Source organism: Coffea arabica, chromosome 2e (genome assembly GCF_036785885.1).
Source record: "Coffea arabica cultivar ET-39 chromosome 2e, Coffea Arabica ET-39 HiFi, whole genome shotgun sequence".
Lineage (NCBI taxonomy): Eukaryota > Viridiplantae > Streptophyta > Magnoliopsida > Gentianales > Rubiaceae > Coffea > Coffea arabica.
In genome coordinates this window covers 31,897,872-31,915,124 of record NC_092313.1, presented here as the reverse complement: position 1 = coordinate 31,915,124, position 17,253 = coordinate 31,897,872, and the positions used below count along the sequence as shown (strand labels likewise).

The following is a 17,253-nucleotide window of genomic DNA, read 5'->3' as shown; positions in this document are numbered from 1 at the left end:
TTAAAGGCATGTCTAGGGACTGAAGGAGAGTAATAAACATGGGTGGACAATGCATAAGAAATGAAAGTTCGGCAATGGACTCTTACCATGTCCAAAACTCCATGAATAGAGGCAGCCAAAAACGTATCGTGAATATGCCTTTTGAAGATGGTTTAAGGAGTTTAAAGGCTGAATTTGATTATATCACATTAAAAGTGCGATTGGACAACATCATGCATTTGATTAAACGGAACATAAATGTTAATACTTTTAATTCTAATTGTGTGATTTGTAACTTGCGTAGAGGATGTCATGCTTCTTACACATGTATGCAAGTACAAAATATGGATTATTGTGATGAATTTGGGCATTATGACTCTTGTTTTATCAATGCAACCCTAATTGGGGTAATTCTCATGATTATGGTTGGAATAATCAAGGTGCATATAGTAATTCTTCATATTTGTATGATGATTTCCAACCCAATTTTGTCCAATATGAACCTAATCTATCACGGGAATTAGTTATTGAAAGAGTAGGTAATGGACCTAGACAACCTTGGGAGTTAGCTATTGAAAAGTTAGCTAATGTGATATACGATTGTTTTGATAGCGTTGAAGAAAGTATAAATGAATTAGCTTCTCATTTTGGTAGAATTCAAGACCAATTGCATGTTTTGTATGAAGTTATTTCATATAATGATATGCAAAGTAACCTTAACGAGAATAGTGGGAATGTTGTATGTGAAAGCGAATTGTATTTTGATGAAAATGACGAACCTAATTTGTGTTTCAATGAAGAAATGTCTATTTCACATAATAATATCTTTGCAGCTAACTTTGAATCTCGAGAGGCGAGCATTAATGACTCATTTTTAATCCCTCTTGAGAAGTGTGTTGAAAGCATTTTTAATCCCTCTTGAGAAGTGTGTTGAAAGTATAGGTTCTAAAAGTATTATTACCCAAGAAATCCTCGCGGCATCTCTTTTGAAGAGTACTCAAGTGATGCACATTGAAGGTAATATCTATGAATCACTTGAGATTAGTAAGTCACTTTTATCTCTCTTATCATTTGGATATATGGCTCATACAATCAATCCATTTGGATATAACTAGGAATTAATCTAGTAGAACCCGCCAAAAAGGATGAAACCATGCATAGAGCTCTCTCTCTCTCTCTCTCTCTATTTAACTCAAAAACGAATGAAACCATGCAAGAATTGCCAAATGCATTTTGCCTCAATCTGTCGCTCCTTAGGGATCAATCAGTAGTGGTCATTAAGACACATACTAATGTGTGTGTAGTTAATATCGAAATTATTTTTTACAAAATTTTTTAATGGTTTAGATTTAACAAAACTTCCACTATGATAGCCTAAGAGAAGAAAATTCTCACTAGTAAACACTAAGAGAGAGAAAACTCTCACTAGAATATCCTAGGAGAGACTTTATTAAATGTAAAATAAAAATAACAGAGGGATCAGAAGGAATCCTTGATTTGAGACCAAGATCTCCCTTCTATAAATGAAGAATGGTGGAAAGATGGTTGAGAGTGAAGAAATGGTAGAGAGATCGGGTAGGTAGAAAGTGGAAATACCTTCTTTTTTTTTTCAAAAGACAGCGGATTACTAAAGTTGACAATTACAAACCAGTTCACTGCAATTCCAAAAGAACAATCTTTTCGACCTTGGTTTTATTGGATCAAAGCAAGTCAGAAAGGTTGACAAACGGTTTACAGACAAGTGAAATTCATTCCATGAAACAATTTGCTCTATATATGGACAGCATCGCTGTGGTAGAGGTTGTAATGCCAAAGGAATCATTATCGTACAAACGAGATAATTGTTTTTTCAGCTTAACTACATCTCTTTTCACCTGGTAAAGGTAAAAGGTTCCCAATTTTTGTTAATAATTGTTTTTAATCAAACAGATCTACTTTCTGTTCAAATTTTTGATAATTAATATTAGGATTAATTTTATATACATTGTTAGTATATACACTATTACTATTAGATATATGACAATGTGCAAAATTTGAATTTCAATTTAAATTTTGCTCATGTCATCCATCTAACCGTGATAGTGTATATTTTGACAGTGTATATAAAATTTACTCTTAATATTAATATCTGATATACCATATTCGACTAAAAAGATGTATTTGGTATGATACAAATTTAAATTTTGAAAAAATAGAAGAGATTCTTGAACCCTTCATGCTCATGCACATCAAGGCACTGTAAAAGTAAAAATAACCAAATCCGATCTAATTTTTTACCGGATTAGGGAAAAAGAAAAACCCGATTCAGATATAAAAGATACAACTAAAAACATGCAGGATTTCGGATTGTCACAATTTCTAGTTATCGTAAGGTTAATCATTTTTAGATTTGTATTGTTAGAATGTTTTTGGGGCCGAATCCACTTTGAATTTGATAAACTCAATAAAAATGCTTTTTAAAAAGTGATGCAGTATAATCAGGTCAAATAAACCCATTTGGAATAAATATTCAGCAATCAAGTTCAGAAAAAAAATTTCAATATTATATTTGCCAAGAAATGAAACAAAAGTTTCATTTTCATTATGGTCTTAATGACACTTACATAAATACGTTGATATCGTTGGCCATAATTGATTTTGACAAATACAAACTAGTTCACTACGCTTCCAAAAGAACAATTTTCCACAATTTGATTATTGAAGCATTAACACGCAGCTTTATTTTGACCATTATACTTACACCCAAATTACAATCAGAATTGCTCATTTTTAAGGCCATTGTTCATCTATAAAATTGCTCTACTGTTAAGTTTATTTTGATGAAAACGCGAACTAAAACAAAATTCCAAGATATCACCTTAAACTCCAAAACCTAACTTAAATGGTCAAAAATAAATTCACAAGCAAGTACTGATATGGTAAAGACTATAAACTATCCAAAAACAAAAAAAAAGGTATTTCTGCTAAGTTTGAGGGTAACTCTTAAGCGTTGTGATGATGATGACTGTAATGACTGGATATACATTCCAGACAAACAAGATGAACAGATGGTGATGTATAGGTTTTGTTATGAATGAATTACTACACAATATTATCTACCAATCCCACTTAAACTTACTAAATTCTCATTAATGGCTAGTTTTCGTTCTTTTGGGACATCACTTACTCCCTAATGCCAAACTAAACATAGAGCCACAGAAAGTGGTGGGGGGGGGCAGAGAGCCATAGTTTCTTATTGATCAGTAATTGCATAATTCTCCAGAAAAAATAATTAACCGAAAGCATTGTCCTCAATCACCGACCTCCAGATAGTAGCGATTCTGCAACAGAGGACGAAGCGTGTGAAAATGGCTTGTCCATCGAAGATGGACATGATAAGTTAAAATCACCGAAACCTTCCTGACTTGAAAAAGACAGGCCACTGGCAGAAATCCCAAGTGAGCTTAAATCTGGCAGTGCCAAGGCGCTGTCCAAGTATAGAACAACTTGACGCATGCTTGGCCTTGCTATGGGCTCTGACTGTGAGCACAACAATCCGAGCTTCATAACCAATTCCACCTCCTCTTTCACATAATTAAGTCCCATGTTTTGATCAACTGCTTCAAGAATTTGCCCTTTGTTCCAGCAAGAAAATACCCAATCAACCAAAATGGCATCCTCTGTTGGGGGATGTGGTTCTGTTGGTCTTCTGCCGCAGACTACCTCAAGCAAAAATGCCCCAAAGGCATATACGTCTGTTTTGGTTGTAGCCTTGCCAGTTCTAGTATGCTCTGGTGCGAGGTATCCAAGTGTTCCAACAACACGAGTTGTTTGAGGGTCTGTTCCATGATCATACAATCTGGCAAGCCCGAAATCTCCTAATCTTCCATTCAATTCACTGTCTAACAGGACGTTGCTGGCCTTTACATCTCTGTGGATCACTATTTGTTCCCATCCTTCATGTAGATAAAACAATCCAGATGCTACACCTCTTATGACTCGAAATCTTTGGCTCCAGTTCAGGGTGTTCTCATGCTGCTCAAATAGAAACCTGTCCAGGCTTCCATTTGGCATGTATTCATAAACCAATAGCAGTTCATCTTTCCGCCTGCAGTAACCTAAAAGTGGAACCAAATTTCGATGGCGTAACCGGCCTATGCTGACAATTTCTGCCACAAATTGTTTCATTCCTTGCCTGGATTCATGAGATACCCTCTTGACAGCAACCTCAAGTTTGGAGCTAGGCAGGATGCCATGATATACCTTACCAAAACCCCCGCTTCCTAGTAATCCCTTGTCCCTGAACCCTTTTGTAGCGATATACAAATCTTTGTACTTGAATCTGTGAGGACCATACTCATGCTCCCAATCCTCAAGCACTTCTGCAAACTTCTTCTTAATTCTCACACGATATATTACACCAGAGATTGCAATTGACAAGGAAGCAATCAAAATTACAGGTAAACCAATTGTTAATACTTTGGACCTTTTCTTAGGTCCAACTCGCGGGAGCTTAGGAAGTTGAGAAAGATCAAGCCCTTGAGCCACACCGTTCATCTTGAAACTCCATCCCAGAAGGCAATGCGATGTCGGCACAGAACCGGTAGATGATGAAAATCCAATATACATGATTTCATTTAATACTGGTGAAAGATCATTGGGTAAAGATAAAAGAGGTTTGTTTGGTTTACCAGCATATATTGGAGCTAATGTGACACTTATATGCTTAGCTGTTCCATCGTAGTCGATCCAAACTTGCATTGCTTTACCACTAGCAAGAGTCAAGTTCTGAACAACACCGTTGCCATTGGAATAATAACCTGCAGGATCTGCTAGTGTGGAGTTCAGCCCGTTGATGTCAATCCCAACGTGGTTATTATTGATATCATTGAACTCTTTGCTTTGGACTGTGTCGAGTTCCACTGCAAAGACATGATTGGTCGGTTTTCCATTGTTTGTTTCATTGAAGAGGCCAAGCTGGTGACTAGGAAGAGCTCCTGGAAGACCTCTTCTTGGTGCAATCACGAAAGCAATTCCATGGCCGCTCATAGTAGGGTATTCAGACACTATAGCAAAGACGAAGGTGGTGGAAAAGGTGAACGCAGAGGAATTGGCTGAATTTTTGAAGCTGACAGGATTAGGAAAGAAGGCATGACCTTGCTGCTCCTTGGTGTCATCAGTTAGCTTCAAGACGCCATTTGGTGTGAGCTGAGCTAAGCCGTCCAGGCTCAAGTTCGTGGATCGGAATCCATTGTAGGTGATACTAAGGTCCTGGCAAGATGCAAAGCCAGCTAGAGCAGAAACCACAAGTAGTATAAGCTTGATCAGAACCAACATGGCTAGCTGATGGCTGAAAGCTCATACTAGCTTGAAAATCCCTCCAAAATTCGATGATGGTTTAAGTAATTTCTTTGCTTGTCATTTGTCAATATGGAATCCGCGGTATTGATGGACTCTAACAAGAGACCTGGACAAGGGATTCTGATTTCTAGGCCTATTGGCCCTTGGAAATATTGGATGGTTACGCTAATGACGAAGCTTGTTTTAGTTCTTCCAATCACCATCACGAGTCCATCAGAAAACCATCACTGTCATGTACATCGTAATGTGACTGTATTATCTGCACAAAAGAATTACTCCCCTATGGTGACAAATCTATACAATCTTGAGATCACATTCTGAGAAGCTTTTAGTATCACTTAAATAGTTAAAAGTCAGATTTTTTCATCTAGAACATTAGAAATTTCCAGTGATTCCTGTGTACCTTGATAATACTACCACATGAATGTCCCCAAAATGATGGTTGCCAATGCAGGAGGAACAACCCGTTTGTGGGTACGCGCCTAGATACAATAGGCTTTAAATAGTCAATCAACTCCAGTGGTCCTTCGTCCCCATTTCTGCTGTAGTGAAACTAAAGTGTACCATGAAGGGGGGTAGATTCTCTACATAAGATTCCACGATTCTTAAAATCTTTCAGGACAAGATTCCACGACTCCAGTCCAGAGTTAACTTGGTGGAAGATTAAAAGAACGGTATGATTAATAGGACTAATTTGGCTTTGTACCCTGAACTTGCTTGTGATTCTCACATCGCATGCTAAATTTTAAGTTTAAACACTCTGCACTCTAATATCTCAGACTTATTCCACCTAATTCCAATCGATAACACTGTTAGCAAAACAAATTAAAATAGAGGATCCTGCAGATTTACGTGTTTTTTGGATGATTGACAGAGGTTGGAACATGATGGTAAATACACTAGGCTCAGTAGAGTGGTTGAGGTATATGTTGTGCATACAATCTTCAATGGATTGAATATGAGAAATTAAAGTGTAAAGTATCTAAAATTAAAATTTAAGGTATAAAATGAGGATAGGGTACAACTTCGAAGGTACAAAATGAAATTAGTCCTTATTCATAACCAAAATAATTAACCTCTGTAACTTTGAAAATTACACACAAATATAACACTCCCTCCAACCTTATTTATCTTATTTATATCGTTTGAGATTTTAAATAATCGGAAAATTATCTAGCAATAAAATATCTAAAAGATAGGGATAAAAATATAGAATAATGATAGACGTAAAAGAAAAGCCAATGATTGAGAGTGGTTTACAATTCTCACAATCGCAGCTATTGTCATCTTCATATTTTCCTAACCAAAATTTGACTAAATTAATAAATTATAATTAATGTCATTCGAGAATCTTTGAATTCTCTTGAATTATATATAACTTAGCATTCCATGGAAACAGCTGTAACTTGGTACTTAGCATTCCAAAGTTTAAATGATTTTCTGTCTGTGTTCTACTTGGAAGAAAGGAAAAGAAAATTCAAAACTGATCAGCGTAACTCCGACTCACTGTATTCTACGTGGAAGAAGGGAAAAGAAAATTCAGAGCTGTTCCTTTCTTTCTAATTTAGCTGTCTGGATTCTGGTTTGTTAGCCTTGAAAGTCTCGCGGTTGAATGGAAAAGTTTCTCAGGAAAAAAAAAACCGCAAAAACTTTTAGGTATTTAACAACGAATGATTTTGGTATTTATTGCCATGACGTTGAAAAGTCTGTCATTAATATGAGAGCGCGACATGTCCCAATGACCCTCAAATTATTATAAAATTCAATTCTTGATGCTTTAACTATTAAGAGCTTATCATTGCTGCTCTACTTCTTCTTCAGGAACTCGCCGAAAACCATCACCTATAACCTTGCCGGAGTTGCCTCTCTCTCTCTCTCTCATACCAAGATACAATTCATACACTAAAATTCTTACAAAATTACTGCAAAATAAGAGGAAAGAAAAAAAAAAGACAAAATAAATATTACCTCCCAAAATTTTTACTAAAATTTTCTTTTGGTCATTTCTTCAAACAATTTGAGAGCTTAAAAAGGATTAGCAGGTCCAAGTCCAACTTAAGTCATGGTTGACCCAAAAATTTTCAAAAGATAAAACAAAATTTTGATCATTCATAATGACAAAATGATAAAAGCAAATAAGCATGCTAATCAAGAGCAACGAAAAGCAATTGGCATGTGATTCATATAAACATTTGAAATTATTAAAAGGAAATTTGGGATAGAAGGCAGAAAGACCTTTATAGGGCTATTCTGATAATGGTTCGGCAGATAGTGGTGGATTCCAACGACGACCAGCGGAAACTCTTGCACTTCAGCTCTTCCTTTTCCTCTTGTCCCTTTTTTTTTATTTTGGCTTTTTTTCTATTTTTTCTTTTCTTGATTTTTCCTTTTTGAATTTGGATGGAATATAAGAGTTTAAAGCTAAGATTGGAGGACTTTTGGAGGTTGGATTAGATAAAGATTGAAAAGATGAAAATGGTCTATAGATTTTTGTGGCTCAAGTTTAAGGGAAGGTGCAAAATGGAAGCTGAGGTCTCTGGTTTAGGTGATTAAGGCTGTTGATAATGAAGTCATATGACAATGATTCTTAATGATAAGGGATATAAGTGTACATTTTAATTCGTTCGGAGGTAAAACTACTCGACAAATAATTGAAACGTCAAAAGTTGAACTTCGTAATAGTGTTAGAACCACAGGAGCATCTTGCCCTTGACATGATAATATCTACGCAAATTGATCTTGAGTTGTAGGTTCAACTCCACAAAAGGCAGCTAACAATATGATCATATTTCTACGAACTCTGTGATATATATTCATGTTCTAGGCATCACAAGCAAATATTCATTAGAGACTGAATGGTGTATCTATATAGTTAGTCAACACTCAACATTTTATTGAAGGCCAAAGTCATATCTTTTGCGAAAAATAAAAAGATGCCAAAGTTTAATAAGTTCAATCACTTCGTAAAACTAAAGCCGACTCAAGTCTGTTCAAAAAAAAAAAAAAAAAAAAAGGTCAGTTCAAAGGAAACTCTTACTTTGTAATTCCAGAAAATTTGGAGAGTGGGAAGGTGTCTTAATAGGTGTAATAGGATAAATGTTTTTCTTCTTTCTTTTCTTTTTCTCTTTGTTTTTTCTTTTTTGGTTAGAAAACCAAAACGGGATGATATTCGTGCTCCAAACGTTTATCCGATAAGAAGTTGTTCAAGTGAAATGGGCCCTTTTCAATAATGTTGGTTGCAAGAAATGGGATAATGAGACCCAATCATGATTGAAGGCTGATGTGTGACAACAATAACTTTAATTGTTTTAATGACTTGTCAATTGAACAATTAGGTAAGCGATTCAGATGCCATGTATGTGGTTTTATTCTTCCCACTTCTTCATTTGTTGTAGAATTTTCATCACACTCCGGTATGCGAAGTCTGCCTCCATGAAACGTCCAAACACTTTCAGAAATGGAATTAGAGAGAGAGAGTGTAGAATGGGAAAGAAGGGCCGGACCTACTCCAAGGCATACTCCAAGAATAAAGGACTTTTGACAACAAAACCAAACTGTCTTTTACTAAGAAAGGAACAAAATGGTTAAGTTAGTTTGTTTCACTAAAAGTTTGTTATTTATATAGAAAAGACAACCCGAAAGATATCAAAACTAAATAGTCACTTGAATGATCATCATCAAGAGGCTGCTTTAGTCTCCTTTAATGGGCAAAAGTACCAAAACTGTTTCATCACTATAATGATCATCAATAGGTTGCAATTAGTCTCCTTCAATGAACAAAAAAATGTCAAAACTATTTCCCAACTATAATGGTCATCAAGAGGCTACATTAAGCATTTTTCTTTTGTCCAATATTTTGAATTTAACAAGCTTTATTTCCATTTCAATTCACAAACTATTCTAACAATCCCCCACATAGTTTGTGAATGAAATAAACTAACACACATAAAACACCATGTATAAAGATAAACATCGTTAGATTTAAACTTATCTTTTAGTGTTAGTATATCACTTTGAACTAGTTAATCATGGTTGTTTATAAAATATTAAATCAAGATTTGTAAATTAGCCAAGAAATTTCACACAAATGGTATTTAAACATTTGATCAATTCACAGAATTTTAGCACTCTTATTGGCCATGTGCTTTGTCTTAGTTTCATGATCATTTACAAAAGTTAAGCATACCTTTGGTAGAAGCGGCACCACTTCTATGACCATATAGGTGAAATCACTTTCAAACTTTACGTAACAAAGCACTTTGAAAGCAATTACATTTCATTAAAAATATAACTAATCATATATTCAACCTCCCATTTTACACACTAGTGTCTAGTGGGATCGATAACTTTAAATACAAAGTACTAGTGTTCTTAATCACTTAACAACTTGTTATTACCCTTTAAACTTTTTCATCTAGTAGTAGTGTTAGAATGAAGGTAGAGTTCCTATTGTAAGTGACTTTAGACAAATGGTTTCAACCCCATTTCCAATGGCATTATAATCACTAACTCGATCCCTTAGTAAAGGTTTAGTCAACGAATCCGCTAAATTGTTGTATGTTCTTACATGTACAACTGCCACAACGCCATCTCTTAACATTTGTCTAAGATACTCATATCTTAGATATATATGTCTACATTTACCAATATATTCCTTATTTAAGACTCTGGACATAGTGGCTGCACTATCACAATATTCAGACACTCGGTCTCTAGCAACCTGATCCAACCACCAATTTCAATTAAGTCAATTCAGCAAAGCCTATGCCTGCATATTATTAGGATCCAATACTGGATTGAAAACCAAGAAAATTTCAGCAAAACGGATTGATTTTATAAAAATAACAACATTCAGTTGTCTTTTATACTCCGATACCTCCATTAGAGAGTAAGTAAAAGCCAGCAAGCGGTGTTTTGAACCAGCTTTTTAGCATCACCGAGTCCCTGAACAAAGGCACGAAATAAGGCATTCAATTGGAGTAATGGAGTTCAAATGCTCACCGGAAAGTACAGCCATACAGGCAAGTGCTGGGAGAGCACCCAGTAAAACCCTAAATTATTAGCTTTCAAGAGATCTAAGTATACATCAACGAGCGAAGTAACTTCCCCATGAAGACAAGCTCTCTCGGGAAGCTTATAGAAGTCGGCAAAGCTTCTCCAAGGTCCATACTCTCAAAAACTTGTTTTTTGTGTTTTTACGGAACTTCAGGTTGAATGTTACATGAGAGAGTGTTCCTGCTGACAAAATTGTTGAGGATTAACTGCTGTGTAGATGAGAGGGGAGAGGGAAAATTAATTGGTGATTAAAGAGAGAGTTTGCACTTTGCATGTGATCAGTCTTCCATTTGATGCATGAATTTTGCCTTATAAAATCTGATTTGTTAATGTTAGGAAATTGGCTTAATTTTTTTTAGGTAGGTTTCTTATTTTGTGTGAAAGTAACTAGTTTTCTAGTTGATTTTAGTTACTTGAAGTAGTAGCCAAGGAATTTTCTATTTTGTTTAGGATTAGAAGTTATTTCCTATTCTATGTAAGTCTAGAAATTAGAATAATGGTTCTTATAAATAGGTGGGTTGGCATACTATACAAAGATACACAAGGGTACACAAGAGGTGACATGTAGCCTTATACATGGGTGATGAGAGAGGGTTCTTGAGAGATGAGAGATGGTAAACAAGAGTTGGGTTTGGATTCAAGTTGTATTATTATATAGGGTTTTCCTTTCATAATAAAGAACGGGTATCTCTTCGTGGATGCAGGTTCAATGGTGAAGTCGAACCACATTAAATATTGTGTGTCATTTATCTTTCATGCTTGTGGCTTGTTTATCATTAAATTGTTGTGTACTTGATATCTCAATAGTTGTGTGTTCCGCGCTTGAATCCTAACAAGTGGTATCAGAGTTTGGTTGCGAGACTGGATTGTTCACAAGCACTTGGATCCCAACAAACGGAATGGTTGGATCAAGAGTTTGGTTATTCAAGGTTGGATCCTAGTTAACTATTGAGATGAAATGGATTGGCGGCTGTTGCCAATTGAATAATTTAATGAGTGGTATCCTTATTTCAATGGTTTGGCAAAAAAGTATTGATGGTGAAGGATAGGAAAGTCGAAAAGCATGGAGATACTTGAAGGTGAATTTAGGCAAGTGTTTCAAGGGTCAAGAAAAAGGTGGAGTCCAATGTTGATTTTGGACGTGAATCGGTAGAGATTTTCTCACACCTCCAATGGTTAAAACTTCATCCCGATGGATTTTAGATTTCGATTATGTTTTTTGGGTGGTGTGGTACGTGTCCCAAAGAAACAAAAAAATCTAATTTTTATCCGCCAGAAGACTCTGACAATTACGAGTTTTTCGTTTTAGGTGGAATCTTGAAAACCACACATGGCGAGACAGTCCTAAGAATGGAAAGAAGTATAATAATTTTATCATTTGATTGCCTCAATGGTTAGGGTTAGAACTCACAGAAGGGGATCCCAAATTGCAAGTGGTGGTGAGAAGAAATCCTGCAAAGGGAGATGGTGAATTGAGACACCTTCTCACGAGTCAACTGGAGGTTGGACTCGAGATAACTACACATGTTTATTTGCCGATTGAATCAATTTGGTGTTAGGACTGTATTGATTCGGGTGTGTAGTTTGGTACCATATTATTTGGTAGTTGAAGGCAAATAGTTGTTAAAAGAAATTTTCGCCAAGGTGAAAATTTCTTAGGAAATTGGTTTAATTTCTTTTAAGTAGGTTTCTTGTTTTGTATGAGAGTAACTAGTTTTCTAATTGGTTTTAGTTACTTGAAATAGTAGTCAAGAAATTTTCTATTTTGTTTAGGATTAGAAGTTATTTCCTATTGTATGTAAGTTTAGGAATTAGAATTGGTTTTCTATTATTATTTGGGTATTGGCTAAATAATGTTCCCTATAAATAGGTAGGTTGACATACTACACAAAAATACACAAGGGCACACAAGAGGCGACATGTAGTCTTATGCATGGGTGATGAGAGAGGGTTCTTGTGAGATAAGAGATGGTATACAAGAGTTTGGTTTGGATTCAAGTTGTATTCTTGCACAGAATTTTCCTCTCATAATAAAGAACGGGTTTTGGACGTAGGTTTAATGGTGGAGTCGAACCACGTTAAATATTGTGTGTCATTTATCTTTCATACTTGTGGCTTGTTTATCATTAAATTATTGTGTACTTGATATCTCAATAGTTGTGTGTTTCGGATATCTTAATAGTTGTGTGTTCCACGCTTGAATTCTAACAGTTAAGTGTAGTTGTGGATCTCAGTCTGCAAAATTCTAAGCCATATTAAAATTTTACCCAGCACCAAGCTATGCATAAAAGAAGATTATGATGATTCATGAATTCTTGTTTACAAATGTGTTTTTTGTTAATCCTCTTTACTCATAGTCCTACAAATATAAAAGAGCGACCAAATGTTAATTAGATATGGTTTGAATAAGTAGTCAGAAAAACTACATACAAGCTGTTTACAATTATTATTTTATCAACAAAAGGACTCTGAATTGATATTAAACAAAGTGTTTGCATAGAACTTCCTTATTTCCTGTCAAAAACGAATGAAACCATGCAAGACTTGCCAAATACATTTTTCTGCAATCCATCCCTCCTCAGTCATCAATTAGTAGTGGTGATTAAGGCACACCTTATTGTGTGTACAGTTAATGAAAAATATATTTATCAAAATTATTTCTTTTCAAATTTTTTTATTGGGTTGGATTGCTTTATAATCTAGATTATCGCATGCAAAGGTGATAGAAGTAGATAACAAATTGTAACACCTTTTACTTAACAATGTAAATCACTTTGAACCACAGTGCGAAATTAGAAATTATTTTGTAAAACCTGCATATTTTATTGAAAGAAAGAGTATAGAAATTTCATTCGGCCATTCCTTTCTAGAATGGGTGTGGAAGGTCCAAGGTGCACTGGCATGGTGAAATCTGGGGTGTCAATTACAGATTGCGGGATCCGACAATCACAGTCCTGAATTGTAGGTTGCAATTAAGAGTGTGGATGAGTTTGGTTTCAAATCTTTTTAATATAAAACATAATATTTCATTTCATGAAATCTGAATCAATGTCAAAAAATACATTAAACATGTCATAGATACAATTAATTTAAAAAATCATTAGATTTAGCAGATCTAAAAAACAACAAAGATTACACTATGAAACTCCAATGGATCAGAAAAATTATGAGCTATCCAATGAATATTTATGCATGTCAACACCATCAGGTTTGCTATCTAATTAGTTCAAGTTTAAAGTCAATGTTGGGATCTGATAAAATGACTTAAAAAATCCCAAATCTGATATATAGGTCTAAAAAAAACTCTTAGATCTAATAAAGAAACAATAAAAAACTAAACAAAACTCCTGCCAAGATATTATGGGAGAGAAGAAAACTCTCATTAAAAAATTTTAGGATGGAGGAAAAGTCACACTACTAAACACTAAGAAAGAGAAAACTTCACCAAAATCTACAATCAGAGACTTTATTGAATATAAAACAAAAGTAGAAGGAGACCTTAACATGGAGAAAAAAACTGTCAGAAGGTTTTAGAGAATATAGAGAAACTTTGGAGAAAGCGCATTTTGATTGCGATTTGAAATCTAGTGAATGAACAATTTTCAAAGTATATCAAAGTTTGTTAGGGTTAATTACATTAACCTCCTCTGAGTTTTGACCATATTACAAAATAAAACCTTAGTTTGGTCAAATGACAGTGAACCTCCTTGAATGTACAAACGTATATCAAGTGCACCCCTGCCATTGAAAAACGTTAAACATGATGCTGCATTAAAAAAAAAAAAAAAGGCTTGATATATTTTTTCTTTTTTTGTGTGGTAAGCGGAGCTGCTATTGAAAGATGTTTGTACATTCAAGAGGGTTCACTGTTATTTTGTAATATGGGCGGCCCATCCTCCATGGCACCTACCTTCAATACCCACCAAAAGTTCACCAATTCCCTTCAAATTCGGCCAAGCAAGACAACTTAATGACCCCTTCACAAGGCAATTTCCTGAAACTATTATTCCTTAATCCTAGCCATGGTCTTTTCTTTAGAAAATTTTTACAAGTGGGCTGTAGGAGTATACTGCCATCGGAGGCCAAAAGGAAGTGAAGGTAGTAAAATTGGTTCCCCCAAATCCCTTACCTTCTGTAGAGTTGGCAGATATATATTTTTTTCCCAAAACGATAACACATTCCATTTCCAGAAAACTAATTAAACTGTTGGAGCAACTGGTCTTACATCTTTTTTGGCTAAACTAGTAAGCCATATTGGGAAAGATTCCTTCCAACTAATTTCATCATACAGGCTTATGGCAAATTTTGCCAGCTTGTGAGACACTCAGTTACCATCTCTTTTAACAAATGAGAAGCAACATTCATCGAACCCTTGGCTTAGCTTCAGTATATCAATTAAGATAGTCCCTGTAACTGAATCTTCAGCATTCATATCCTTGAGCTTATCAACCATTTGTTTACAGTCAGATTGGATGACATCTTCGTTCCAGCCACTCTGCTTTGCCTTGATGACAGCTTTTCTGATTGCTAAGGCTTCCTCCACTGTTGGGTTTTCGTCTCTCCTTTCACCTCCTGCCCAAGCTCCAACAATCTCCCCATCCTCCCTTCTGGCCACTACCCCCCAACCTATTCTCCTTTCCTTTTGCTCCAAAACTGCATCAGAGTTTAGCTTGATAAACCCCTGCGGGGGTGGATGCCATCTACTCGATTTTGCCACTTGTTTTTCCCCGTTTTCCTCTGTTTTGTCTTCTCCAATGCTCACTTCTTTATATTCAGACCACTCATGTATAGCTTTATTTGCAGTTCTTCCTGGACAGTTCCTAACCCATTAAATTGTACTTGGTTTCTGGACTTCCATATCTGCCATAGGATATTCACTATCAATGTAATGTGATTCCTTCCTTCTAGTCTTTCCTTTACTTCCATCAAGCTATTCCACCAATGCCAAAAATTGTGCCTAAAATCCTTTAACCCATCCCAATTGATTGGTGCTGCCTTCCAGATGTACTCTGCATGCTTGCAAAAGAAAAACATGTGCTCTACCGTTTCTGTCATTTCCCCACAGCACCTGCATTTGTCCTCACCTTTACTGTTCTCCTTTTGATAGGCTCATTAACTGGTAAAACATCATGCAAGCACTTCCAAATAAAATGCTTCAACTTATGTTTCATTTCCAAGCTCCATAAAAACTTCTAAGCCTTGGAGTTAGGTACATTTCTGCTATTACTGGCCTACTGCCTTTTCTCTATCAGTTGGCAGATGTTTATATCCTTACTTTGGCAAATTTGGTTTTCTTTGTTGTGAATTTTAATAAAAGTTGAAGTATATCCAAGTGGGTTGCCTTTCCTTCAATTTCATATTCATTGTCTTTGTGAGATTTGTTGCCATTATGATTAATGGTGAAATTTGAATGTGTGGAGAAGATGAAATAATTGGATTTAGCAGTGAGGAAGGAAAGGTGCAGGGTGGGTGGGGAGTCAGATAGCCGTCGATTGCAGGTGAAGAAGTTTCTTTTTCCTAAAAATTTATGCGTTTTTTCTTAATCCCCTTTCTCTTGCATCCCTTGATGTACAAAACATAGAAGTAAAACAGAGAGGACTAGCTCCACTTTGTATTCCGAACTTGCGTTACTCTCTCATTTCACACTTTAAAATTTAATTTTAGACACTTTACTTCTAAAATCGCAATTTTGGACACTTTGTGCCCTAAATTCTTATGTTTGTCTCATTTAAATTCAATCAATGACAATTTTAGCAAAATTAATGACATAGAAGACCCAACAAATCAATGACAATGAGTTGAAAGTGATCAAAATGTGCTAAGGTATTGTAGAAAAAAATTAAATAATATATAGTCATTAATTTACACTATCTTTTATCTCGTTAATTTTGCTAATAATATTAGTGATTGAGATGATATAAATCAATGATCATATCATGAAAGCGGTCAAGAAAAAAAAGGCTAAGGTATCACAATTAGAATAAAAGGTATATTATCATTAATTTTTACCATTACTTATCTAATTAATTTTGCGAACGTAATTATTTATTAGACTTAAACGAAACGAATTTAACAGTTTAGGGTGTGAAGTATTCAAAATTAAAAATTTAAGATGTAAAGTAAGAAGGTGGTATAAGTTGAAGGGCGCAAAGTGGAGTTAGTCAAAAAAGAAACGTTGCATGAATCAAGAAGAAAAAAAAAATTAGCGTACAGAAACTGCCAGTTGGAAGAAAGCTCCATTTGCCTTTGGCTGCGGGTAAGATGCGTGTTACCAGGTTCATAGTTTCATCCAAAGACATAACATCTTGTTGACTTTGCGGTCACTGGTGCAACGATGGCCCGTTCCCGGCCGCCTCGGGTAAGATGCGTGTCTACCAGGTTCACAGTTTCATCCAAAGGCCATAACATCTTGTTGACTTTGTGGTCACTGGTGCAAGGATGGCCCGTTCCCGGCCGTCCTTCGTACTAATCTACTACTAGACTTCAGTCTTTTGAAAGGCGTTAATTGAGCGCGCCTTGAGAGTTGAGACCCTTATCTGGTGTCTGGGGTGGGGCGTTAGTAAAATGCTCCGGTCAACGACGGAGCCCTGATTTTATTTTTTTTTAAGGCAGGTCAAAATTTTTTCTAATAGAATTATCTTAATATGTTATATTCAAAATAATATATATAATTATATATATATTAATTTTTATAATAAAAATAAAAATTATAAAATATTAGAAAAGCTAATTTTATTTTATACATATATTTATATATTATAAATTAAAATTTTTAAAACTTAAAAAGATCATGATGCTCATCAGCCCCTGGCTCCGTCATTTCTGGCAGTGGATGTGAGCAAGTCTTAGGCGTGCGCCTCAATCTCAAAGGTGCGTTTT

General features: G+C 35.4%; 2 protein-coding genes across 2 annotated transcripts; both read right to left on the bottom strand.

Annotated features, from left to right (window-relative positions):
* Positions 1-2,974: 2,974 nt before the first annotated feature.
* LOC113732394 (L-type lectin-domain containing receptor kinase IV.1-like) lies at positions 2,975-8,048 on the bottom strand. The gene is made up of 2 exons (XM_027258115.2): positions 7,555-8,048; positions 2,975-5,578 (listed from the first exon to the last, which is right to left on the bottom strand). Exon 2 carries the CDS (start codon positions 5,293-5,295, stop codon positions 3,274-3,276), a length of 2,022 nt encoding a protein of 673 aa, XP_027113916.1. The 5' UTR covers positions 5,296-5,578; positions 7,555-8,048; the 3' UTR covers positions 2,975-3,273.
* A 6,650-nt stretch (positions 8,049-14,698) lies between these two features.
* LOC113728961 (uncharacterized) lies at positions 14,699-15,545 on the bottom strand. Its single transcript, XM_027253304.1, has 2 exons — positions 15,443-15,545; positions 14,699-15,183 (listed from the first exon to the last, which is right to left on the bottom strand). The coding sequence occupies exons 1-2, from the start codon at positions 15,543-15,545 to the stop codon at positions 14,699-14,701; spliced, it is 588 nt and encodes a 195-aa protein (XP_027109105.1).
* Positions 15,546-17,253: the final 1,708 nt, after the last annotated feature.

Excerpts from the sequence above, each read along its gene's own strand:
- LOC113732394 (XM_027258115.2), bottom strand. The coding sequence starts at position 5,295 with ATGTTGGTTCTGATCAAGCTTATACTACTTGTGGTTTCTGCTCTAGCT.
- LOC113728961 (XM_027253304.1), bottom strand. The coding sequence starts at position 15,545 with ATGAAACATAAGTTGAAGCATTTTATTTGGAAGTGCTTGCATGATGTT. Across the intron at positions 15,184-15,442 it reads AAAGGTGAGGACAAATGCAG|GAAGAACTGCAAATAAAGCT; the intron begins GTGCTGTGGGGA and ends GGAACTGTCCAG.